The sequence below is a fragment of the Cordyceps javanica genome, chromosome 6 (assembly GCF_051103115.1).
Source record: "Cordyceps javanica chromosome 6, complete sequence".
In the NCBI taxonomy this organism is placed as follows: Eukaryota; Fungi; Ascomycota; class Sordariomycetes; order Hypocreales; family Cordycipitaceae; genus Cordyceps; species Cordyceps javanica.
In genome coordinates this window covers 1,340,434-1,365,686 of record NC_139300.1, presented here as the reverse complement: position 1 = coordinate 1,365,686, position 25,253 = coordinate 1,340,434, and the positions used below count along the sequence as shown (strand labels likewise).

Here is a 25,253-nt window from a genome sequence, read left to right as displayed (position 1 = left end):
TTTTTATTTTTATTTTTATTTTTCATCCTTTTTCTTACGATTATTCCGCAGGTTATTTTTTGGCCTTTCCCTCGGAACGGAGACAGAGAGAGAGTTAGGGGTGGGGCGGCGAGGCTTTAACTGTGAGAAAAGGTCGGGCCATATTCCAAACACTAGCCACATCAACGCCACAGTTGTTGAGCCACCACCACCACCACCTTCGTTCCCCATCAATCGCCAGTACGCCAGCTATTTCCGACTGTGGTTGGGACCTGGGGATTCGGCGACCGGGCGACCACAGCTGAAACGAGGCGATGAACGAGGCGAAAAAGAAAGCAGAAAGACCTATACAACTCGCCTAGGCGAGTTTCCGTTTCATCGTCGTTTGAACTCGTCTCGTCGACACTGGCAAAACGGGGGATCGGGCAGAAGAGGGCAGAGAGAGGTCCGTCCGTGCTGGTTGTGTGTATTTTTTTATATATTTAACTTTTTTTTTTGGCAGGTATGTACTGGATACTGGCCGTGCCGACCACTATCTAGCTGTCAAGGCAGATATGCGCACGTCTCGTTAGCCTTTCCCCCCTCCTCATCCTCGGGCCAAGGCCGTGCGACTCCCACCACAGCGATTCGGCACATATCGTAGTCATGTTTCTTCCCCTCCACGAGGCAAGCGGATTTACAAGGCATCAAGGGCAAAGCGGGCGAGGCACGGGAGTGGAGTCATGATGGCCGCCAGAAACTAGGCCAGCCATCTCCACCACCCCTATTTCCTTGCTTGTTGCTTGCTTGCTTAGCTTGCTTGCTGCCCACACCGCACCGCACCGCACCGCACCAAAAAAAGCTTTGTCTAACTTAGCGAATGGTCCGACAGATGCGGCCTGTGACCTCGCTGGGCACAGGCACGTCAAGTACGGATCCATGACCCCGTCTGCCGTGGTGAGATTGGCCCACCTCACTTCAACGCCAACAGCCTGCATCCGCCCATCATGCTGCATGATCCTCTCAACGATCAATTACTGCACGGATCGCATGCTGAGCTCAACAACATCATCTCGCAGGGCCCGCGTCGGGTCGACCATGATGGCATCAGCCTGCTGTCAAGCTGTCTCGCCGCCGAAGTCTACCATGAGGAACATACGTTGCTGACAAGCTATCCTGCTGGCACGGGGGCTCGGCATTGGCACGCCTCTGCTTATTAGGTCGCTTGCCTCTTCATACCGACTAGCTCGTTATTAACCGAATATATGATAGGAAAGTAGAAGAGCATTCATCTCGCCTGGCAGCCCCGTGGTCTTTTTCGCTACGATCCCTCACCTCAGACACGGCCGGGTCGCTTGTTGTTGGCGCCTGCGGGCCATTTTGGCTAGACGACCGTTTTGGATTGCCTGCGTGAGCCACTACAGATATGCCATGGGCTTTTTTTTTTTCTTTTTGGCTTTTTGGCTTTTTTGGCTTTTTGGCTTTTTGGGCAGTCTTTATATCCATCTGTGACGAATGCAAAAAGAGACTTTCCCATCACCAACCTCAATCCTCCGCATAACACTGCGGACACAAGATTGTGTGCTGGCGCACCACGACCTTGCACCGCCCAATGTTATCGTGGATGCGGCGGGAGATGAACGGCTGCTGGATTGGGACGATGCTGGATACTAATCAATCTATTTTGAACACGCCACCATGTCCAACCTCCAGACACGCAGCAGGTGCTTCTTTGGACGCTTGCGCTGGCAGGTTGTCATGTGGCTTGTGACTGGTCGTTACGGGGAGCAGAGCCGGCAGCACTAGGCCACAAGATCCACGTTCCGGCGGTCTTCGGTCGGACGGCGGTTCAAGACCAAAGCGAGAGTCACGCACTCGAGAATCCAGACAGGATCATCGGCGTCTTCGGATCCATCAAGTACGTCTGATGGTGGCTGATGTATCTGTAGCCGGGCGCTTTCTTACTATGAGCCACCACCTAAGCTTTGTTGGGGACCCACCCGGATGCTCATGTTTCTAGCGCCAAACAGCTAATAAGCTGTGACGATTGGCGGCGAATGTGCCAGGATATTACTATTAGCACGACAAGACACCGATTCAGGCTGTTGCATCCTGTTGCCTGACTTCCCTAAGGAGTCAGTAGACTTTATGGCTTTGTACTAGCGGGAACTAGCTAGCATCATCGGCCTTGCATCACACTGAAGCATGTGAGATGCCAGACACCCGCAAACCTCTCCGTCAGTCGTGACCGTCACCACTGAGAGCACGCCGGCGCGATGCTGTGTCTTGCTTGGCCTTGATCGGAGATGCGACGCTGTGGATGGCCGCTGACTTGCCAAGAATGGATTCTAGGAGCCTCAGCGGCAAGGATGTGTGGGATCAGGACTTGGACAGACATGCCGTATTTGGTATTACTCCGTACTTACTTGGGCGCACCACACCAAAGACCGCCACCCACCAGTGACCACAACCACTCCCTTGCCTGCCAGCCTGCTTGCTGCCTGCCTGCCTGCTTGCCACCACGCACACGGACATGACGGAATCAAATTGAGGCCCCCTAGCCGGTCAGCACTGCGCATCATGTCATGCACCCCGACGACGCTATCCTGCGCCCCGCGAGCACACCGCATTTGACGATGGCGGCAAACCGAAACTCGCAGCCTGACCTCTCTCTCATGATGGGCACCGTCGCCATCTACTTGTGTTTTTCCCTCCCCTCATCCGTTGCGGATGGCTTGAGCCTATTACCCCAGCATAAACTATCGATATATTTGACGCGCTACGCCGGCCTCATTAGTGGACCTGTTCGAAACTCGCTGATGAGGCCGGCCTTTTTCCTTGGGTTAGCACAACCCCTGCGTGCCCTTGGTCATTATCTCCGCGGGCACGGCGATGTGACAAGGTTTTAGTAGTCAGCTGTTCCTGAAGGTTTTCGTCCTTTGGATTTACCCCCCGTCTTTAGCCCTCTGTCGTCGTTTCTGTCCTATTGTTGATTTTTCAATGCTTCTCGATTCTCCTCCCCCCACCCTAGGCTCTGGTTTTTATGCAAGGTTCCCTTTTTTTGTTCGCTACTACCCTGCGTCAAGTACGTATTTCTCCCGCGACTTGTCATGATACAAACCCGCCGGGCTTTTTTTATTTCTTCTGATAGGCGTTCCCCCCAGAGTAATTCTTCTCCATGCCCACCATTCCGTTCATGAACCAACCGAACCCCGTGCTTTCCCCAAGTCCTGTGCCACGACAGAGAAGCTGCAGTGTGGCCGAGCTAAAACGGGCAGCGCTGCACCTTGCTCGGCGCCGCGTTTCGTTTCATACTTTGGCAAGTACAATGGATATACTAAGTAGAGGCTTGGTTTGGCGCCGGACTCCCCCTCCAGGGTTTCATCATGTGCTAGCCAGATTTCACGCTCCGCCGACTCCAGACGACGCTAGCAAAGCGTCAGATGGGCTCTCGGCTTTGCTAGGTGAAGAGGGTGGCAGGGCCTCCGAGAGGCTCTTTTATGGGAACGTTCGAGGTCGTTGGTGGCCGAAGAAGGATTGCGGAAAAACACGACGGGGGGGGGAGGGGGGCCAGCGCGCGTCGGCCCCAAAACGCCAGAGTTTGAACCCCTGATCTGTGCTTTGAGAGAGGGGGTTATCCCGAAAATGACACCCGACCAAACCAATCTCGTCAGACCAGGCTGCCCAGAAGCCCTTGGTAGCCCATCTCAAACCTGCCCGTGACCGGTTCATGCTGCATCTGATCTCTGACGTAGGGTTTTGTTTCCCCCCCTCCCTCCCCTCCCATCCTTCTCATCTGCTTACCTTAAAAATATCTATATAGTATATATGCCCTCATCCGTGTTTCCTTCTCGCGCGCCAGGGGGGGGGGGCCATTCCACCAATGACGAGCTTCCGCGTGGCGCGCGCGCAGAGAGCAGCATCGCTCGCCTGAGCAAAAAGCCCATCGAGGGCGCCCGCTGGACGTGCGCTGCCGTTTGATCGCTTGGCAGTGGGCTCAGTAATCAATTCGTTGCAAAAAAAAAAAAAAAGAAGGTTGTTGGAGAGTAAAAAAAAATAAACATCTGGATCAAATTAGGAAATAGAGGAGCCGCAGCTTATTCCGGATTAAGATTTGTAGAAAGCGAAAAGGGAGATTCATGGTGGCGTACTACTGATACTGAAAGAGGGTTCTCCCCGCCTTTCCCACCACTGCATCTATAATTTTTGATTTCTTTCGATGCCGGGCCTCCAATAAGAGAGTAGAACTTTCAGATGAAAGTTCTCTCTCACAGACACATTAAAATGCATCATGTTGCGAAACTCTTTGGCACGGTAGTCGGCGTTGTGCGCCGGTTCCCTTGGCCTCTGCCGTGCGACAAAGCAATCGAAGACGTACCATGACACAACATGTCTTTTCCGAACACTGGAGAACAAAGGAAGGAACTTTTAGTGCTGACAATTTTTCCTTCGTCTTTTCTTTTCGCCCCTTTTTTGTATTCACTCACAATGTTGTACAGCAGATGAAATGCTGTGCGAGTATCACAGAGCTCAAAACAGCGGGCTTGCGTTGGAACTCTCCAAAAACTCATGGCCACGTCGTACACTATCTTGAAGCCCTGCCGGCAAAAAAAAAGGGGGGGGGGGAGGGTTTACATAAATAAACAAATAAATAAATAAATGAAAATTCAGGTAGATGGACAGGGGGACGGGACGACATCAAACTCTTGATCGATATCTGAAATGCAACGTTTGGAAAGCCTGCTTTTCATTCCTCATTCCCTTTTTTCCTTTCCTTTGAAAACAGTGAGCGGTGGCGTAAGGAGTAGTAAAGTTTGCACGTGTATTATCGGTACGTTGGAAAAGAGAAACATGTCGGTAAAAAAAACATTGAGCGAAAAAAGAAAATCAGAACAAAAATCAATAATGTGTGGGCAAGGTTTTTTTTTTTGCAGTCCTCCCGCCTGGTCCAGATGAAAAAAAAAAAAAAAAAAGTGGCAGAATTCTTCATCACGCACAAGGGAATTGTCCCGAGGGAATTTTTCCTGCTCCTTGTACGCGTGAGGATGTTCTTTGGTATAGTTGTCGATAAGACGTGCATCCTGCAACGACCCCCTCTTTCCCGCCCTCCCGACGGGGGCCTTTTCTTTTCTTTTTCTTTTTTTTTGAAAAAAGAAAGAAAATTGTATACATATAAAAATATAACGGCCCCGTAATTTCCCAATCGAGAGTTGGGTAATGGCATACAGGCCTGATGAGGGTGACAGCGAGCACGGCAATCATTATACGTGCTAAACATTATACATCTACACGCAGCTACACAAACCTACATTACATGAAAAGAGGCCTACGCAGGAAACGGCCCAGAGTGTAAAGTAATAAACCTCTCTTCTTTCCAGTCATGTAGTCGACTCGTCGCCCATGTACAGTCTTGTTGTTCCCTACAAAGTTTACAAGCCCCCCCATCGTCCATATGCCTTGCGTTGCCATCATGAACTACGAGAGAGTAAGGACTGCGTCTTGTCCCGGTCCATGATTCCTCAAAGGGCCCCAAGTTGATGCAAGGAGAGAAGGCTTCCCATCTGTAGTTGTACATACCTGCATGATGCTGCTGCTGCGAAAGAGAGAGGGAGGGAGGGAGAGAGAGACGTGACGAGATGAACTTGCTTCGATGAAAGAGTACAAGAGGGGAGGTGCCGCGGGGCGTCATCCTATTGGACGCCCGCCGCTATGACACCATTCCGGACAACCACCGTCCCGAGGCTTACACTACTACCGTATGCAACTGATTTAGGTATTTCATCAACAGCACGGCGCGCAACACCCCGCGCTCGTTACTGCATGGCGACAATGAGCGGGAAATGACGACTTTTCCTTCTTTCTTTTTTTTTGCGGTAGATGTTGGTGCGGGGTAAACAACCAAAAAAAAAAAGAAACCCCCCCCCCCGAATAAAAGAAAATCACTACATCAACCTACATCTATATCATAGAAACCCCAGCTGATATATCCGGCTGTGGTTACTGCTGCTCCTTCTCCCTCATCTTCCAATCTACTCTTTCATCGCAACAATCTAGAGCAAGAGCAAGAGAGTGAAAAAAATAAATAAAAAGGAACAAGAAAAACAAAACACCGTACCCCCTTCACCCCTCTCCCGCCTCTTCCCCAAACAAGAAAACACAATGTCCGTCGCCGCCGAGTTTGAAGCTGCGAACCAGCAGTACGCCGCGCAGTTCACCAAAGGCGACCTGCCCCTGCCCCCCGGCCGGTATGTTTTGCCCTCCTCTTCCACGATGATGGTTGCGGCGGCGATGACGGCGACGGCGATGCTGAAGAAGGCGTCGGGAAGATTGTTGCTGTAGTTCTTGTTGTTGGCGTGGTGAGTTGAGAGAAGTTTCTTCGACTTTGTTGTCGATTCGATGTTGAAGAAGTAGAGAGAGAGAGAGAGAGAGAGAGAAAGAGATGTCTCGTTACCCCCGTCGGGCCTCTCGCCTCTCACGTCGAGCGAAGCGAGGCTAAAAAAGAATAGAAAAGTCCTCGTCGTCACCTGCATGGACGCCCGCATCGATCCCGCCCGCGCCCTCGGCCTCAGCGAAGGCGACGCGCACGTCATCCGCAACGCCGGCGGCCGCGCTTCCGAAGCGCTCCGCTCCGTCATCATCTCGCAGCAACTTCTCGGTACGCGCGAGATTGTCCTCATCCACCACGTAAGCCTGTCTGTCTCTCTCTCTCTCTTTTTTTTTTTTTCCTCGCTTCGCTCGACGTCGGGGAGGAGGGTTTCTTTTGCAAAGATGTATGAAAAAAACAAACAAACAAAAACAAAAAACAACACCACCACCACCACCACCACTAGCTTTTTTATCTCCTTGTTCGAAAAACAAAAAAAAATTGAGCTCAAGATTGCTAATGACGCGAGGCTCGTGGGGGTCGGCAATTTAGACGGATTGCGGCATGTTGACGTTTAAAGACGACGTGCTTCGCAGCAAGATCCGGACCGAGCTCGGGGAAAACGCCGACCACGTCTCGTTCCTGCCGTTCGCGGACCTCAGGCAGAGTGTCGAGGACGACGTGGCGCTGCTGCAAAAGTCCGGTCTCGTCCTCGACGTCCCCGTCACGGGCTACATCTACGACGTCAAGACCGGTTCCATCACCAAGGTCGGGTAGAACCAACCAAGGTCGAGCTATAAGAGGCTCCCTCCCTTTCAACTTCACCCCCCATCATTTGTTGTTTCTCCATCATGTGAACCACGTAGGAGAGAAATGGGTGCGGAACGAGGACGCAAGGAGGGCACGCGTAATAATAAATGACATTCACTTGCATATACAATGCCAATCATTCCCGGCATGTTTACATGTATGCGTATTGTTGTAAAACAAAAATCCCTTCTTACCTCCCCCTTAAACGTTTTCCCTTCCCTTGGCTTTCTTCCCATGTCAAGTACGTACAAGAGCCGATTATCGCTAGCACAGTAAAGAGATGAATGAGTTAATACAAAATATTGTTAAAAATATGATCAAAATGGCTGTGGCTCAGGGGTATTCATCGCAGGCCAATTTCGTGAGAATGGGCTGTCGTGTTTGACGACAACGTGCACGTGGTCCATGGTTATTATATGCTGGCTCGACGCCAAAAAAAATTGTGGTGCAGTCTAGAAAAGATGTGGCTCTAGTTCTTGCTGCTGTCGCTTTCGGGCTCAAACTTGGTCTCGCCGAGCATCTGGCCCTCCGCCGTCATGGCCGCCTGCGTCGTCTGGGGCTGCGTCGCGACGGGGGGGCCGGCCGTCTGGGCGGCGGGTTGCGGCGCCTGCTTGGCCGCGGCGCTGGTGGCCGCGTTCAGACGCTGGTCTAGGGCGCGGAGGGCAATGGCTCTGCGTCGCTCGGCCTCGGCGCGGGCGCCACCGGGAGCACCGCCCGCACCGCCACCGGCGCTTCGGCGCGGCAGCGCATCCCCGCGGGCCGCCGACACGTCAGCGGCGGAAAAGGGCGTGCAGAGACGCACGGCAACCAGCACGTCAAAGACCTGGTTGGCGAGGGCGGCGACGACGGGCTTGGCCGGGGCAGGGAAGAACTCGGCAAAGGCAAACGTCTCCGAGGCGTCGCCGCGCAGCGACGCGGGCTGGGAGGCGTCGAGGTCGGGGAAGACGGTCTTGTAGAAGCGCAGGTAGGTCCAGCTGGCGAGGAAGCCGTACATGGCCTGCCAGACGGCAGCGGGGGAGAGCAGCGGGGTGAGACCGAGGACGGCGACGAGGCCGGTGTACAGTATCGGGGTGCGCATGACTCGCAGGGACACGACGCCGCGGAAGAGGGTAACGGTGTGGGCGGGGACGAGCTGGCTAAAGGCGACGAGGAAGGCGATTTGGAGGGGTATGGTGCCGGCAATGGTGCTGAGGCTATCGCATGGTGTTAGTACGAAAATTGATAGGGAAGCGAAGGATAGAGAGAGAGGGAGAGAGACGGGGAGGTGTGGAGGAGACGTACGTCCAGCTCTCGTTGCGCGTCAGGGTAAAGAAAAACACCATGGTGGCAAAGGTCAAGACATTGGGAACCAGGGACACAATGACGAGAAACTTGGCGAGATCGGCCGAGGACCAGGCGCGCTCGAGGTAGCGGCCGCCCTGGTAGAGGGTGAAGCAGGCGATGGCGAGGGTGAAGATGTTGCTCTCGACCAGCGTCGTCGTCAAGAAGGTCCAGGGGTAGACGAGAGACAGCTGCGGCACGAGCGTCAGGTAGGGGATGACGATGCCAGCCGTCTCGCTCCATTGCCGGTAGCGGATGGCGGCGCTGAGGGCCGACTGGGCGACAAGCCCGACGAGGAGCACGCGGGTGACGGGGGGGATGTTGATGCGCGGCGGCATGGCGGCGGCGGCGGCGGGCGAGGATTATCGTTCGGGGTTTAGGTCGGCGGCCCCCCGGCGGATGGATGAGCGGATGGGATGGGTGGGATGGCGCCGTTTGCGAATGGTGCAGAGTTGGAAAGAGACGTAGGTGCTGTTTTTTTTTTTTTTGTCTGCTACCGATCCATGCGCCAGAGCGGTGGTGGGCGGTTTGGACCGAGACGTTGTTTCTCTTGGTTACGAGGCCGTAGGTGAACCAGGACCAACGTGGTCGTTTGGGCGGTGGCACGTTGCTGGCTGTCAGAGGGTTGGCGCTAAGCCGGATTGGGAACACTGTATTGGTTCTGCCTTGGGTTTACACCTGACCAACAACGGGATGGGCGAGTTTATGCCCAGTGCAAAGTCGATTGTGCGTTCACCCTCTCTTTACTTTTCCGAAAATGAATAAAACATGTCTTCAGATTGAACAGAGAACTTGCCTACTTTTTTCTCTCTTTCAGTAGCCCTCTCAGCAGGACTTCGCAATTGCTGCACGTGTAGGGTAGGGGCTACGACTGGATATGCGTGTGGTCATGATGGATTTAAGCCAAGAACGGGATGGCGTGGGTTCATGATAAGTATAGGCCAAGAGCAGAATGGCATGTATCGGTCAGGTCACGGTGGTCAGCTGGCGGCGAGTAAACAGCCATTGACCAAGACGATGGGGGAGAGGATGAGGTTATGTAGCGCGCCCGGGACACCGTTTTGCGGCCTCCTGTTTTGAGACAATGGCTACTTGCTTATACACCGGAGCTATATGCCTACTTACTGATGCTCAGTAAGTAGGGATGAGGGACCGGAGAAGAAATGCATCCGGGGCTGCGAGTCCACAATAAATGTCACGGCATTTTTCTTTCTGAGTTTCTTTGCACGTTTTTGGCCAGGTTTTTTTTCTTTTCCAAGGGGAGGGGGCGAGTTTATGTAGCGTTCGTAACATGAACAAGGGCCGGCAAAGGTGGGGATGTCGTATACATATTCGCAAGTGTGAAAGGAGCCTGTCTCAGATGTACCTAAGCGGCGGTATGCTAGGGTGCCATGTCAAGGTATCTGAGCCAAGTCAAAGCCAATCTCGGGTGGGAGTTGGACGTGTCTCGCTCACGATGGAGCTGGATTGGGTGAGTGGCTACCTATGCAGTTGGAGGTCAGACAATAGGTCAGTGGGCGAGCAAGTTTAATATCAGACCGAGGCTCGGCAGTAGTTGTATTGTACGCAGTACGTGTGCACGATGAAAAGCTGATCGTAATGTTGCTAATAATAGTCCATACGCGCTCAATCATGGGTGCGTGGTGCTATATCTCTATCAGTATAGTACCTGTCTAGGCACAGATTACATAGGACGGGGGGTGTGGTCGCAGGGGAAAGCCAAGGCTGGCTGGTTGACGTGTAGAATTGGGGGCGGATATGAGTGCATGTAGTTTGAGGACTGGAGGATGGACACACTGTGTTGGGGGCGAATCTCTTTTCTTTTCTTCTTCTTTTTGGTTTGGCTAAATATTTCTGCTCTTTGATTGATGGCGGTGGATTTCACTCAGTAACCTGACCCGTGCTGGTGCTCGAAGCTGTGCTTCTGCATTGTGGAACATGTGAGGTGCAGGAGATGCGTGGGGAGGGTGACGGGACGAATGGTTGGCTGGCTGGCTGGTTGGCGGGGAGGAAATCCCTTCCTTTTCATCATCTTTTTTTATTTACATTTTTATCTATATTTTTATTTCCAAGCCGAGTCTTAATTTTCAGTGATATGAGTGGCAGTTCATTTTAGCGCCAAACTGGCCGATATCCACTGGTAGCTGGGGTCCTGCACGAAAAAAACAAAAAAACAGGAAAAAAAACAAAAAAGGTACTGAGTAATCCGTCTGGATGCAATCGGGGCGCTGGAAGTGGTTAGTGCGTGCCTGAGGTACCTAGCATCAGTGGCAGTACTCCGTACCTGCAAAGCCGATATGTATCAGTAGTGGCCCCCCCCCCTCTCTCTCCTCTTTGGCCAACCAGAGTGCATAATCAATGTCCCCTGCACTTGGAGGATCTGGCCAGGTTGTGTGTGAGTTGGTGGGAATGGTGGTAGGTACCTTGCCGCCTGAATAGGCGGGTGGGATACACCTGCCCCAGGTTAGTCGTTTGCACAGTTGGCAGTTATTGCCAGAAGGGAGGGAACAGGTCAGGTTGCCCCGGTCCAGGGCGGGTTCAGCGCGGGTTCAGCGCGGGTTCAGCGCATACCCAGCAAAGGACCCTGTACCAGCAGTGCAGCATCGTCCTTTATCCTTGACCTTATGGTAGCGTAGGTAGGTATGCATTGTCTACTTACGAGGCACCTAGGCAGGCAGTCATTCAGATAGGCCAGGTAAGTAAGTAGATGCTCGATGAACGGTAGATGGGTGCCTAGGTAAGTACCTAGCAACTTACCATGTTTCCCCAGAGGTACGTACCCTTGACCCTTTTTTTTCTTCTTTTCGTGTGCCGACCTGAGTTACTCAGTACTTATCGAGTACGTAGGTTGGTAGGCTACCTACATTCAGCTTAGCACCGAGTATAGGTAGGCAAACTACCGTACCTACCTAGGTACTTGCCTCATCACCCAAGTGCCAACCCTTGCCTTGGTACCTTTTAGCAGTGTCTTTATTCTCCAGCCATACCAAGGTTAGTACTTAACCTAGGTCACTTAGTAGGTAGGTTAGTATAGGTAGTCTCTAGTCAACCAGCCAGCAGCCTGCGACTTGCTCTACTTACGCCTGCACCCACGCCTATGCCCGCGCCCGCGCCCCGAGCCCGCGTCCCCAATTGTGGATTTCATCTCGCTCTTGAATCTTCACTCACTCAAAATATCCCCGTTTCACCCTCCTCATCGTCCGTTGAACCCCTCCGGGAACTCGTCCTCGTACGCTGCTCGCGCCACCATCATCGTCTCCCAGACGCAGCCGCCCTCCTCAATCTCTCTCGTCTGGTCGCACTCTCGCCCATCGCCTCCTCGGCCGCCGTCCCGGGCGCGCACTTCGCTTCTCCCTGACCACGCCCCCAAGCCCAGCCCGGAAAAAACGCCATGGTCACCAAGGAGTTTCTCGACTCGGACAGAGTCAACTTTCTCATCTGGAGGTGCGCAACCCCCAGACCCCCCGGTCCATACCGTTTTCTCACCCTCATTCTCTTCTCCTTCATCCGTCCTCTCATTTGCCCTCATTTTTGTCCCTCCATTTCCCCGCCTCGCCCTCTGTTTTCTGCTGCCGCTCGCCTCGCCCTTCCTCCCGCCCCTGGTACTAACTTTAGCCTCACAGGTACCTCTTGGAAGGCAGTACGTCGTCCCCTTGCTGGCTCTGCGGCCCGCAAACCGCCATTGTCCCGCCCTCGCCCAGCCCTCTGCTCACCACGCTCACCGTGTTCACCATGCTCACCACTCCTAGATTATCGCGAGACTGCCGCCAAGTTCCAGAAAGAATGGCACGTTCGCGAACCTCACCGCGACTTGGAGTTTGCGCCCCACGTCAAAGGCCACGCCCTCGTCTCCGTCGTCAACCGTGGCCTGCTCTACAATGCCCTCGAGCGCGAGCAGGCACGCAAAGGCGTAAGCAATCGCTCAAAATTTTCATCCATCACCTCACGCACCACTTGTTCCCATCATTGCGCGCCAGCTCCCCTCGTTTTCTGTCCGCCCGCCTCATCGCCACCTCGCTCTTCAGCCCTGCGTACTCTCACCCCTGTTCTCATCACTAACCCATCTCATCCGCAACGTAGATGCCCGTCGGCGTCACCACGGAGCCCGAGGCTATCAAAAATGGCATATTCGGTCCCCTAGACACACCTCTTAGAGCCAAGAAGGAATACGACGAGGAGGCTACCGCCGTCGCCATCGAGGCTGCCCGCAAGCGCTCCCTCCCTAACATCACAAACGCCAACGGCTCATCACCAAAACGTGCACGCCTTGCCAATGGCTACGAAAACGGCACACCGTCGGTCCCCGGGTCCGCCACCCCCATGGATATCGACAACCCGGATAACCACGCCTACCCTTCGCCTCTCGAGGGCGAGCAAGCGCCCCAACCCGTCTCTCACACCGACGGCCCCGAGCAGGGCACCCAGGTCGACAAAGTCGAGGAACTCACCCCCAACACCACCTTTATTCGCCTCGCCGACGACGCCACCCAACCCGAGGCTACCACAGCTGCCGCCTCAACCATTGCCTCTCCTGCCACTACCGAGAATGCGCCCATCCTCCTGCAGTGCGAGTGGAACCCCAAAGACCCATCCGCGTTGGCAGCGACTGGCACCGATGCGCTAGCCCGGGTCTGGACGGTTTCGCGTACCACTACACCCGGCCAGTCCCAGGATCACGTGTCACATGCTCACAACCTCATCAGCCCCGATACTCCCAGGACAACCACCGTCACGGCTCTTGCCTGGACCTCTGATGGCTCTGCCATTGCCGTCGCCGCTGACCTCGGCTCTCAGGCCGCCGTCAACATCTGGTCCGCCGAGGGCATCCACGTCCAGTCCATGGAGGTTCCCGAGCCTCCCGTCGTCAAGCTCTTATGGAACCCCTCCAACACCGGCCTTCTCGCCATATCGCCCGAAAAGGGTGGCGCCGTCGTCACCGTCTACTCATCGCGAACAGGTACCTCGTTGTCGCATCATCTCCCTAACCAGGACATTGGCGCCACACCCCTCGACGCTACCTGGATTGGCGACTCGGACTTTCTGCTCTGCGGCGGTGACCTGCTCGTCTGCCTGCATTGTACTGAATCCTCGATTGTCCAAGTCCGCAAGTTTGAAACCAAGGATGACGACAGCTTTTCCCAAGTACTATTTGACTGGCGGTCTAGATTGGCCGCCACGTCTAGCGACAAGGGAGTTCTCGATGTAAGCTGATGATACCCCCCTCCAAAACCCACCCAAAAATAGTCAACATGTACAAAGCCATGGGCAGGACAAGGAAGGCAGGCGAGGAGCACAGGACTAACATTGGCAGCTTTGGGGTGAATCCGGCCAACGAAGATCTATATCCGCACACCAGGGCGCAATCACCACCATGGAGTGGCAGCCCCTCCCTGCCTCACACCCCGTATCGGACGAAGAGCGCCTCATTGCCACCGGCGGCGACGACTGCGCCATTTTGATCTGGAATGCTCGTAGACCCGAGAGCAAAGCTAAATGCTTTCTCACCATGGACTCGCCCATTGTGCGCCTAGCATTCACACCCGATGGGGCCTTTATCGCCGGCGCCACTTCGAGCCAGGTTCTCATCTGGAAGGTGGGCAACGCGACCATGCCCCGCGCGTGTTGGAACAGGCCGCCACATCCTGGCTGGCTCAGTCCCAAGGAGACTGACGAGGAGGATGAGCACTGCCTGTGCTGGGATATGACGGGCCAAAAGCTGGCCTATGGATCAAATAGCCGGGTATGCGTTTCCGCTTCCATTCTCTGCTATCCTTGCTAACCGTCGTAGCTCGCTGTTATAAACTTTCGACGATGACATTGACGGTGTATAAACTATATTTCACATTGGCTCGCGCACGCGCCACAGCCACGGCCGGCCACGGCCGCCCTCCCGTTGACCAGCTGCCAAGTATCTACTCGACGAAGACGATGAAAACGGATTTTTGTACTTGATGCACCGCAGACTCTAACCCCACGGAATTTTTTATCTTTTTTTGTATAAGTCGGCACGGCCAAGAAAAAGAGGCGTTTTGGGAATCACAGTTTCGAATACTTTCAACAAAAAGCGACAAAAAAAAGCAACATATAAGGATGACAACGATACTGTCAACTCGGGTGGTAGAGTACTGGATACTCTGTCTGTGGTTGATGAAGGAATTTTCTGCTTCTGGATTTGTTTCGTTGTGATGATGCATAGAAGTCGCAATATGGGGAGTTCCGTCAATTCTTATCTTGAGAAGTGGAATACGGTGTTGCATCCCGAAAAGAGGAAAGGGGAGTCGTTTGCATTTTTTTTCTTACCCGGAGTTCTGATGGCGACGATTATATCTCGGAGGAGGAACGTTTTCCTCTTTTATGGCTAGCGCGGAGCTGGTTTCTTCATACAATTTTTTTTGGTCGATTTATTGTTTTTAGTAGTGTACATTATGAGATATACCATAGGTGTACGAAATACAAGGAAGTCATCTTTTCATATGCACGAGGGTTGGCTTAAAGTATCGTGGTAGCATGACGGAAGTGGTGGGACGTCGAATGCGAGTACATAGCGGCGATGCCCGTCGCGGAGCTGTCGTTCGCGGGGGGCTCGAGAGCCTACCTACCTATTAATAGTTGTACTAGTGGCGTTTCCGATGGTTCTGGCGTTTGTCATGTAGCCGTTGTTTCTGATGTCGCGGGTGTTGCCGGCCCAAGTCAAGCTGATACCTGCGCCGCCTGAACGAGGCGAAGGGTGAGGGGAGGGATGGAGGGAGGGGCAGCAGGCACCCTGTCGATTAGGTATTACTACCAGGTGGGCAAGTAGTAGGTACGTATGCACTATATGCGCGCGCGCGCCGCGCGCCATGCACGACACCCTGCGAACCGTTTGAAGGTCTGAATCGCCCGCCCCGCTCCGTGTCATCATCGTTTTGCATCTAAACACTCTATCATGTATTTTTTTCTCTTTGAGATTTCCTGATATTTTCTGCACAACGCGGATCTCATCACAGCGGCGAGTCCCCCCCCCGACACACAAACACACACGCATACGCACTGTCCAGCTCCCACACACAGACGAGGACTGCGCAGCCCACACGTGGAAAGAGAGGGAGAGAGCTACACATACCCTGTCCAAGGAAAAGAAAAAGGTTAGGAAAAAAAAAACGAAAGAAGAAGCGAAGCCTCATGTCGTCATCATCATCCGGACAAGCCGCCGCGCGCGCGATGCATCGTTCCCCCGCCAACGCCTCCTCCGCCTCGGCGCGAAAGGCATCGGGGTCGCAACAGCAGCAGCAGCAGCAGCAGCAGCAGAAGCAAGAGTTGTTCACCGCCGAGATGCGCGACCGGCAGTCCCGCGGCAAGGACCCCTACAGCAAGGATCACGACGAGGAGGACGACGACGACGAGGAGGAAGAGGAAGAAGAGGAAGATGACATGGATCTTGACGAGGACGATGACGAAGATGATGGGCTAAGGATGCAGATTGGCAACGTGTGAGTCTCCTCCTTCTTCTTTTGTTTGTGTCTTCTTCTCTCTTTCCCCCGCCAGAGGTATGATAGCGGTACAGAAAGAGATGCACAGAGATATACACACACGGAGAAATAGAGAGAGCGAGAGAGAGAGAGAGAGAGAGAGAGAGAGAGAGAGAGAGAGAGAGGATTTGCTAATTCATGACGAACGGGGCTGACAAATGACCATCAGACCGAAAAACGAAACATTTGAGGAGCGTCAGACTCGGCAGTTTGCGCTGGCAGTGCTGGACAGCCCGGAGCAGCTCATGATGTACGCGCAGAGCACCAACGATGTGAGATTCTCCTTCTTTCCTCCCCCCCTCCCTTTTTTTTTGGGGCATTCATTTTGCCCTGCCATCTTTCATGGAGGCACAACGCAACGAGGTCTAGTTGAGCAACCAGACAAGAGGGGAAAAAAGAAGACTGACAAAGGTGCAAACTGTAGAGCATACCGGGACAGAGATATCGGTTCATGACGACGCTGTGTGGCTTCAGCAGCGAGGAGAGCGAGCAGCAGCAGCAACAGCAACAGCAGCAAGCTCGCGCCGTGCGGAGACGCTGACGATGCTCTCCTGCTGCTCTTGTAACGAAACGAGAAAAAGAAGGACGGGGAGTGCAGTGATGTGCAGAGTAATAATCATGTATAACGAACCTCCCACCCACAACAACTTTCTTTTACAGAAAAAAAACAGCTTATTTACGTGCCCATAGAAATCTCGCTAGATAGTTTGTGCATATGCTGTGTCCGAGACACGATGTAGCGGAAGTGACCCCAAGGAGCAACAACGCTACAGGCCAAAACTGGACAAAAACTTGGAAAGAAATCAAGAAAATGTCATGGGCAGGTAGATCCCATAATGACGAAGCACGGAGAGAGGGAAAAAAAAATAAAATAGAACAAAACAAGAAAAAAAAGGAGTGCACGTTTGGACCGAAGAAAGAAGAAAAAGGGCAATGTAAAAAAAGAAAGTCCTGTGGACTCTGGCGGTCTCTCCCGCCGGGAATTGAACCCGGGTCTCAAGCGTGACAAGCTTGCATACTGACCACTATACTACGGAAGATGATATTCCGGGTGTTTGATATCACCCGTCGTAGCTGAATGCTCATTGGTTGAGAATGTGCAGCGCTATTATTCTAAATATTCCCTTTCCGCAGATAATGATGGACCAATTGACGCAAAATTGTCCAGCACGGGTCAGTTATGTATATACAGACCGATTATTGCTACCCATTTGCACACTTCCGGAATGCATTGATTTGCAGGAGAATATTCACATGTATTCATGTACAGTTTCTATACCAAAAAGCCTGGTCCTCCTTATTCTAAGTCTATTCCAAGAAATGCTCATCTGTGGAAAGAGAAACTAAACATATCCCAAAACCGTCATAAACGCCATCTCATGCTAAAAGGCGAAAATTCAAAAAAACAAAGTAAATGATATGACCATCCTGTGGTACTATTAATTGATTCAATTTCTTCACCTTCGGAGGATGGCCTATGCATAGCGAGGTCCAGTTCCGCGGTTTCCATAGTTGTACGTAGGAGGTGGTTGCGGTGGCGGCGCATAGTCATACACGCCATTGTTGTACGAGTTGTTATTTCCGTACATATCGTTTGCCGGGGGAGGAGGAGGAGGAGGAGGAGAAGGAGAATGACTGAAACCGTTGGCCCCGTTCATGGTGGGCGGATGCGGCGGCGGCGCAAAGTCATGCACGCCATTGCTGTAAGAGTTGTCATTGTTGCCGTAAGACTCATTCCTCATGGGAGGCGGGGGAGGGACGCTATAGTCGTTGGCCATGGTCGTGGTTGGGCCGGGCTGTGGTTGCCACTGCGCGTTTGCGTACGGGTTCCATGCACCAGAGCCGTTGGATGGCGGCGGGCTGATGGGTTTGCCGGGGACACGACGGCGACGCCCAACGCGGCGGATGCAGCTGCAAAGGCACGAGGATAGAATTGCGAGGATCAGCAGACCAACAACAGTGGTGACGGGGATGGAAATGGCCTTGTTGTTGGTGAACCACTGCGTAAACTCCTTCCACCAATTGCTGCCCTTACACTGGCCATCCTGGCAGCGGCCGCCGCCGCTGCAGCTGGTGCCGTCGAGGAAGTTCTGGTTGTAAAATGCGCAGGAGCCGCCCATGAATGATGGCGACTCACACAGCATCAGGCAGTCGTTGCGACACGCCTTGGTGTTGTTACTGTGCGTTAGGCCGCCCGCGGCGACCTGGCACTGGCGGTCCCTCGAAGTGCACTGGCCGGAAGCGCACTCCAGGCCGTTGCCGCATGACTCACCAGACTTCTTGTGCTCGTCGGGCGGGCACTTGGCCGAGTCGCCAGGACACTTTTCTTCGGGGTCGCATTCGCTGGTGCTAGCACGACAGACAGTGCTGGAGCTGGCGAACTGGCAGTCGTCGGTGCAACAGTCCTCGTTGGCTCGATCGCAGACGGAGCCTTGCGAGAACTTGCACGTCTTGGGGTTGCAGCATTTGTTAGTGCCGCAGCTATCCGGTCCACCGCAGTCACAATCCTCGCCAGGTTCTACAATGCCGTTTCCGCAGAAGCTCTCGGTAATGGTTTCGACATTCCTGTTATCTGTCAAGCAGTCTGACTTGACGTTGCCCTTGAGGCCGGAGCAGATGTTGCCAATGGTGCAAGGGGAGAACTGCGTGATGCCGTTGGCCGTGGAGGGGTTCATGATGAATTGACCACCAGCATCACATTGGTTTGCTTTGAGGGGACAGCAAGATTGGGCCGTGGGCTTGACTGGACACTGATCGGGAGTGCAGTCGTGCACAGCTCCAAAGGTGTGCCCGGTCTCGTGGGCAAAGATTTGCCATTCATTAGGACCATTGACCACGACGTTGGCACTTGCAATCGTGTCGTTGGTGCCGCCGTTGGGTGCGGAGCCTTGACGGCAAAGCTGGCCACGCCAAGCCAGGCCGACGGCATTGTCAGTCGGACACTTAGTCAGGAGTGTCCAGTATGCATTCTTATCTAGGGATTTGCCGCGCCAAGCGGAGAACGTGTTGAGCCGATCGGTAATGCTAAAACTGGGCGAGCAGTCCACATTCCACGGCGTCGCAGATGTGCCTCCGCTGGAGCAATTTGCTTCAATGACGGTCAAGTTCCTAACAGCCAGAGAAATTTTAAACGTGCTCTCGTAGAGTTCTGAGGCCTTGTTGACGACACCCAGCACGTGCTTTTGGATGGCGTCTTTGGAGCCAAACACACCCCAATATGTGCAGTCTGTGGCGAGCCCAACAAGAGCTACCTTTTTTGTCTTGGGACATCCTTCGATGGAGCCGATGCTGGAAATCAGGTTACCCGCTGGATCACCGCCGCCGCCGCCATCAATAGACTGGCGACCAAAAAGCTGGTGTGTAGGCATGGATTGCAGGGGATTAAAATCTCGCTTAATGGGGTCGTATTTGGAGTTGAAGGTCAGCATATCGGAAGCGCAGAGTGCGCTGCCAGCGGCACTTCGGTGCTTTAGTTCGGACTGAGAATAACCGAGCTGCTCAATATCTGAGTCGCGCCACACAACCATGGTCTTATCGGCGTCGTTTTCGTCGGCAAGCTGCACGCTAGGGTCGCCCTCGTGCTTGACCAGGCGATACTTGGCAGCCGTCTCAACATGATGATTGTTTCCATCTATGCGAAAAGCACCGTCAAAAACAGGTTTGTCGCCATCTTTCAGAACCATGATTCGAGCCCAGCCCGCGGCAGACCATCCCTGCATGCCATGGCGCTGGATATAGGCATGGCCCTTGAACACCTTGTGGTCAGATCGCAGAACCGGGTGGGCGGCAGCGACGTCACCGTCGGAGCCAAGAACGGTGACGGCTAGGTCGTCGGGGATTAGATCGTCGTTAGGCTCGAGAGCGAGTCTGATTTTCTGATGGCCGTCGTGGAGGGTGAATGTGAGGTCGAACTTAGAGCGTGCGGTGACCCGGTGCGACGGGGTATTTATTTGGACATTGTCGATTAGCGTGACGTAGTCGACTGGATTCCTCTTGAACGACTCGGCTAGTTGATGGGACACGGGTCAGTTTGGAAAGTGATCAAGGAAGCCGACAGCGTTGACGGCGAATCTGCTTACCGATCGAGGTCTGCAACAAGAGCGCAGCGCTGGCGACGGCGGCCACAAGTGACCGTAACGCGACCATGGCGGCGCCGCAGAGAGCAGGGGCGGTTATTCCAACTGTTTCTGCCCTTCTAGATGATGCGAACTGATTATTTTACGCTTGAGAAGACTCCATTCGGGGGGTTGGGTGGTTGAGGAGGCCGGCTGGTCCGGGATAGTCAAGTGTCGAATCAATCGTGGTGCAGGTGCAGACGTGGAGCGGGCAAAGGTGCAATTTCGAGGTGTGTGGGCGATGGAGGAAGTAGGAGAGAAAGGGCAAATAAAGAAGTGCGCGCAACCGTTGAGGCTATACGATCAAGCGAGGGTTTTGGCGTAGCCTCCTTTCGCGTGGATGTTGCAGGAGAGGTTTGAGAGGCTTGGCTTTGTTGACGAAGACCAGCCAGCGGCAGCAGGTTAGTGGAGGAGGATGTCGGTTTGGAGGTGGAAGGACTGGAGTGACTGCGCTGGGGCGGTACTTAGCCTGTAATCCGTACTGGATGCGTTAGTAGGTACCTATACACGGGCACACGCATACTTGGAGCACAAAGGATCTAGGCTGCTTAGGCAGGTACCTACCACTACTCTACTAACTACCAGTACTTGACCAGGTAGATAGTCATGGCACTGTTATTTGTTACAAAAGCCCTGGAGTACTGGGGATATTCTGGGGCTTGGTTGCTCAATGCGCCGCAGCCGCTCAGTCAGCCAGGCCACCCATGCACGAGGATAAATTTGGGGGGCACACACACACAGCTGAGCACCTGTCTTGTTTCTCATGAACCCCCACCCCTCCTTCCATACAGAGGTGTTTTGCAAGGCCTGAATAAATGGCAATATCTTTGGTTGCCTTTGTGTCTTTTCACCGCAGAACATTCCGGCATCATTTCTGCCCTTAAAGACACAGATTCAGCGGCCAGCGCAGCAGCAGCCGGGTCCAGGTGCCGCCGGGCCATTCTGCTCCACTGAAACAAGACACAGCCAAACAGCCAAGCAACCGGCCCCCGCTGACAGTACGTCACTGCGAACCAATCAACCTGCCCGAGGCTCCTTCACAGCCCCTCTCGCAGTGTGGCTGTGGCTGTGGCCGCGCCGAGCCATGCCGCGCTGACAGTTGCTTCAGCGCCTGCAGCTCGCTGTATTCATCGTTGACTTAACAGTGTTGGTAAGCTTAATTTCATACTGTGCTAAATGTGCCCCTATCGACATTTCTATCTGCAGCTTTAATTCCATCGGCTGGTAAAACGCAGCTCGCCGAGGGCCATGAACACATCGATAAAACGTTTTTTTTCTTCTCCAATGTTTTCACCTCCTGCAAAATGAACCAAAATAACTTTACCCGCTAATACCGCTCGATCTATGCCCGTCCCTCTCCCGTGCCCATCACCCAAACATGGCCTGTTTGAAATGCGTCCTCAAACATGTCCCAGCAGCGTCCTCTTCTTTCCGGCTCTGTTTCTTTCCGGACCCGTCTTGTTCTCTATGTCACCGAAACGTGAACATCTTGCTCATTCAACTCTGTCGTTACCCGCCATTCTCATGATTCAGCATCGCACGACGCAGCCGTAGCCTGCATCAGACCCTTTCGCACTAAAAACAAAATCAATCAGTACTCAACGCTATTTGCCGTTCCAAATCAATAAAACCGGCCTCTGACAGCCACGTGCGACGCTGTCCAATGGTCATTGCCACCAGCTGCGGCTGCGGTCGATGAGGCGGTGGCCACACCCACCATGATCGTATCAATGCGGTCCACACATAAGCTCTGCTTGGCGACCTCGTAACGTCATCTCAGTGGGAGAGTATAATTGAAAAACGACCATGAACCTTGCATTTAATCTACTGCCACATGCGGTCCGGGTTGTACTGGTAGTCCAATCTCGGTCGAGACCATCGCCGACATGGCTCGAACTGTTCAACAGACGCTACCGAGACAGCAACGGCTTCGTGCATTCAAACAGCGCTTTGCGGCTCACCGATACTGTATTGCACGACGCCTGCGGCTGCTAGCATCTTGGTTGCATACATGACATCGGACCATCTATGCCCTCTGCTGCTCGCTGAGTTTAAAAGGCATTGGGCATCGTGTATGTCAACCAGCAACCCGCAACTAGGAACAATGCCGAGTCTCGCGATAGAGCCGCTTGTGACAAATGTATTTTCGAGGTGTGCGACCTGAAAATTCCGAAATTCGGCTTCTACGGCATCGGCCCACGTCCGCGTCGACGACCCTTCTTGATTTTGAGTGCACCATTGTCTCTCTCAACTTCCCGCCGCCCTACCACGCCATCTCGTACAGTTTGAGTAGCCCAACCGGCACCACTCCCTTCGCCGTCACCATCAACGGACACAGGTGTTGCATTTCCGGCAGCCTGCACTTTGCCCTCGCTCAGGTTCATGCAGTAGGTGGCAGCGACATGTGGCTCTGGGTCCATGCCCTTTGCGTCAACACAGATGACCCGAACGAGAGGAACTGGCAGGTGGCACAGATGCAAAGCGTGTTTGCCTCGGCAGACTCTGTCTTCTTCTGTATCGGGCCCGCGGCTAACGATAGCGACTATCTCTTTGACTGTCTCGTCCCTTGGGGCCGCCAAGCCGCCGACGCGGAAGTTTATCCCGGCCACAACTTCTTCTTCAACGTCTCGCATAAGGACATAACGTTGAGCAGTTTTACGAGCCAGGCGCGCAACTTCATCCGGTCGCTCGTCAATACAGAGGAAGTCTATGCCGAACGCCTGCACGCCGCCATTAGTGCCCTGTCGCGCCGGCCCAACTGGAAACGATGCTGGATCATCCAGGAGCTGGCGCTCGCCAAGCGTGGTGTTTTGCTGTGCGGGGACAAAGTCATGCAGCTACATCATTTCTACGCTGTCATGCGTGCTCTGGCCCGAGTCCATGCCTGGCGCGGCGAGGCACCGCCTCTTGGGGACGGTTACGTATTCATTCCCAGCTCGGCCAACAACGCCATGCTCGGTGCTGACGGACGTGTGGTCTGCATCGATGGCCACATGGTATGCATGAATTCGAACACTACTCTGCACTGGTTCCTCACCCACTGGGCTTCGACGTCCGAAGTGCTCAATTACACGGGGCCCTTTTACCAGGCGACTGATCCGCGCGACATCATCTTTGGTTTTCTCGGCGCCGCCTCCGACCGAGCCAGCCTCGGTCTTACAATCGACTACTCAAAGACGATCCGTGACGTGTACACGGCGGCCACAGTGGCAATGTTCCGAGCTGACCCGCGTCAGGTCATTTTGGAGTTGGCCTCGTTCCCCAAGGACGTTGGCGGTCTGCCCAACTGGGTGCCCGACTGGAGTCGCATCGGCCGTCTCGGCATACAGGATCCGCTAAGCAAAGACAATTCCTTCCACCTTTTCCGCGCTCCGCAGACGCTGTCCCATCTGAGCATCCTCGACGGACACATTCTGCAGCGGCATGGGTTCGTCTGCGGTGTCGTCAGGCGTGCGTTCCGGCTCGTCGACTCCAGCCACGGCATGGAGCGCCAGGCGTCCGCCTTGTCCTCCGCACTGGAGCACGACCGCGCGGCGTGCGTCGAGGACATGCTGGAGTTTGTTCGCCTCTACGCCCCCGACACCGTCTACGGCAGCGCCGAGACGCCCGAGACGCCCGAGACGCGGATTTGGCGGACCATTACCGCGGACCTCCGACGCCCTGCCGCGCTGCTCGAGGGGTACCACGAGTGCTGTTATATGCTGCTCCACCTGGAGCCCATGTCGGCGAGGGAACTGTCCGCAGTGGCTATTGCATGGATCCAGACGTTTCCCGAGGCCCGCCAGGACGATCCTCTGCAGAGGCAGGTGGACGCGTCGACCGAAGCCGCGCAGAAGAACGCCAAGGAGCTCACGTGCAACCGCACGCTGTTTGTGACGGAGGACGGGAGGACCGGGCTAGGGCCGTACCTGACGCGGCCGGGGGATGTCGTTGCAGCGCTCGTGGGCAGCACCGTGCCGGTACTCCTGCGACCGGATGACGGCTGCTTATACCAGTATCTAGGGCAGGCGTTTGTGGAGGACATGATGAATGGCCAGCTGGACGAAGACGAATATCGCAACCAGGTGTTTAACCTTGTCTAGTGTTTTATCCTCGCTGAAGGGTTTTAGTGCGGGCCACCAAAGTCTCTGTTGACGCACAACAGTTTCTCCACCAGGTAGCCTGCATCGATATGCGCAGCAGCGTGTCTTTTCTCCCTGGTGACGGCAGAGTGCCGGCAGGAGGGGGCCGTGCCGACGCCCCTGGAGTGGGGCCCGGATACGGCCGCCGCGCCGGCACGTAAAAACCGGCGCCACTTTGCCCGCGCCCATCTTTTATCTGCTGGGGCAGTGTGTACTTTTTCTTTTCCTCAATCGTCACCGCGACCAGTACTCCCGTATTTGATGAGAAATCGTGACAAGCCATGTTCAAGTCTAGTACCAGCACAGCATATACTCCCGTAGCCGTGACCTTTTTGGTGCAGTCTTGCCTGACGCCTGTTTTTTTCTTCTTCTTCCAGAAACTGCGTTGGTTCTTGCCAACTGAAAGTACGCGCAAGCTCCTGAACTTTCGTCCACCAATCTCCTTGATAGGCCGCTCTAGTTTGCTCCCCTGAAAAATTACCGACTGCCTGAGTTGTATGACAAGGCTGTTCCGGGCGGTTCCGCGTAGATCGGCCAGTGTCTTACACGGAAAACCCGAGAATTCAAGAAAAAGTAATATCAAAAGAGGAAATAAAGACAATAAAGGCCCGGGTTACACCGCCCCCCCCTTCACACACAGACTCGGCCACCTTGCAAGACCATAGGTAAAAGGGAGAGGGGGCGTTAACTTGGGATGTCTCCTAAGAACTGAGACCCTGCGCAGCCAAGGAAACGCTACTTTCCGCCGCCGCCACCGCCAGCGACATCTTCACCTCAACCAGGGTACAGCATGAGTCGAATTTCGACGTGGGATGTGGTGCTGGGTTGGGAGACGGTGCCTTGCAATTTGCGCAGCATCTCCACACATACGAATGACGAATCAAAAGACATTGGCAGCCATTGTAATTAGAAGCTTACAAAAATTTGGTTCTCAGAATTCATTACACATCAATACTATCAAATCCAAAAGATCTCCTTTACCATTGTAGCAGGATTATCGGCTTTGCTCCCCGCGCAGGTAATCAGACTGGCGAATCTTGGTATCAATTCAGGCTCG

At 54.0% G+C, this 25,253-nt stretch overlaps 6 protein-coding genes and 1 non-coding gene across 7 annotated transcripts; 4 read left to right on the top strand and 3 right to left on the bottom strand.

Moving 5' to 3' along the window:
* Positions 1 to 6,117: 6,117 nt before the first annotated feature.
* On the top strand, positions 6,118 to 7,099 carry V2A60_008860 (beta-class carbonic anhydrase; the record flags this gene model as incomplete). Its single annotated transcript, XM_083260130.1, has 3 exons — positions 6,118 to 6,203; positions 6,465 to 6,642; positions 6,875 to 7,099. The coding sequence occupies 3 exons, from the start codon at positions 6,118 to 6,120 to the stop codon at positions 7,097 to 7,099; spliced, it is 489 nt and encodes a 162-aa protein (XP_083116256.1).
* A 502-nt stretch (positions 7,100 to 7,601) lies between these two features.
* On the bottom strand, positions 7,602 to 8,790 carry V2A60_008859 (eukaryotic integral membrane protein-domain-containing protein; the record flags this gene model as incomplete). Its single annotated transcript, XM_083260129.1, has 2 exons — positions 7,602 to 8,325; positions 8,414 to 8,790. 2 exons carry the CDS (start codon positions 8,788 to 8,790, stop codon positions 7,602 to 7,604), a joined length of 1,101 nt encoding a protein of 366 aa, XP_083116255.1.
* A 3,053-nt stretch (positions 8,791 to 11,843) lies between these two features.
* On the top strand, positions 11,844 to 14,267 carry V2A60_008858 (WD40-repeat-containing domain protein; the record flags this gene model as incomplete). Its single annotated transcript, XM_083260128.1, has 6 exons — positions 11,844 to 11,896; positions 12,076 to 12,092; positions 12,202 to 12,362; positions 12,533 to 13,654; positions 13,764 to 14,192; positions 14,241 to 14,267. 6 exons carry the CDS (start codon positions 11,844 to 11,846, stop codon positions 14,265 to 14,267), a joined length of 1,809 nt encoding a protein of 602 aa, XP_083116254.1.
* Positions 14,268 to 15,613: 1,346 nt separating this feature from the next.
* On the top strand, positions 15,614 to 16,501 carry V2A60_008857 (uncharacterized protein; the record flags this gene model as incomplete). The annotated part of the gene is made up of 3 exons (XM_083260127.1): positions 15,614 to 15,921; positions 16,130 to 16,232; positions 16,385 to 16,501. 3 exons carry the CDS (start codon positions 15,614 to 15,616, stop codon positions 16,499 to 16,501), a joined length of 528 nt encoding a protein of 175 aa, XP_083116253.1.
* Positions 16,502 to 16,928: 427 nt separating this feature from the next.
* V2A60_008856 lies at positions 16,929 to 17,000 on the bottom strand. Its single transcript has one exon. It is a non-coding gene; the product is annotated as a tRNA-Asp (tRNA).
* Positions 17,001 to 17,435: 435 nt separating this feature from the next.
* Positions 17,436 to 20,106, bottom strand: V2A60_008855 (Metallo-peptidase family M12-domain-containing protein; the record flags this gene model as incomplete). Its single annotated transcript, XM_083260126.1, has 2 exons — positions 17,436 to 19,966; positions 20,040 to 20,106. The coding sequence occupies 2 exons, from the start codon at positions 20,104 to 20,106 to the stop codon at positions 17,436 to 17,438; spliced, it is 2,598 nt and encodes an 865-aa protein (XP_083116252.1).
* A 2,107-nt stretch (positions 20,107 to 22,213) lies between these two features.
* On the top strand, positions 22,214 to 24,157 carry V2A60_008854 (uncharacterized protein; the record flags this gene model as incomplete). Its single annotated transcript, XM_083260125.1, has 1 exon — positions 22,214 to 24,157. The coding sequence occupies one exon, from the start codon at positions 22,214 to 22,216 to the stop codon at positions 24,155 to 24,157; it is 1,944 nt and encodes a 647-aa protein (XP_083116251.1).
* Between the last annotated feature and the right edge of the window lie 1,096 nt (positions 24,158 to 25,253).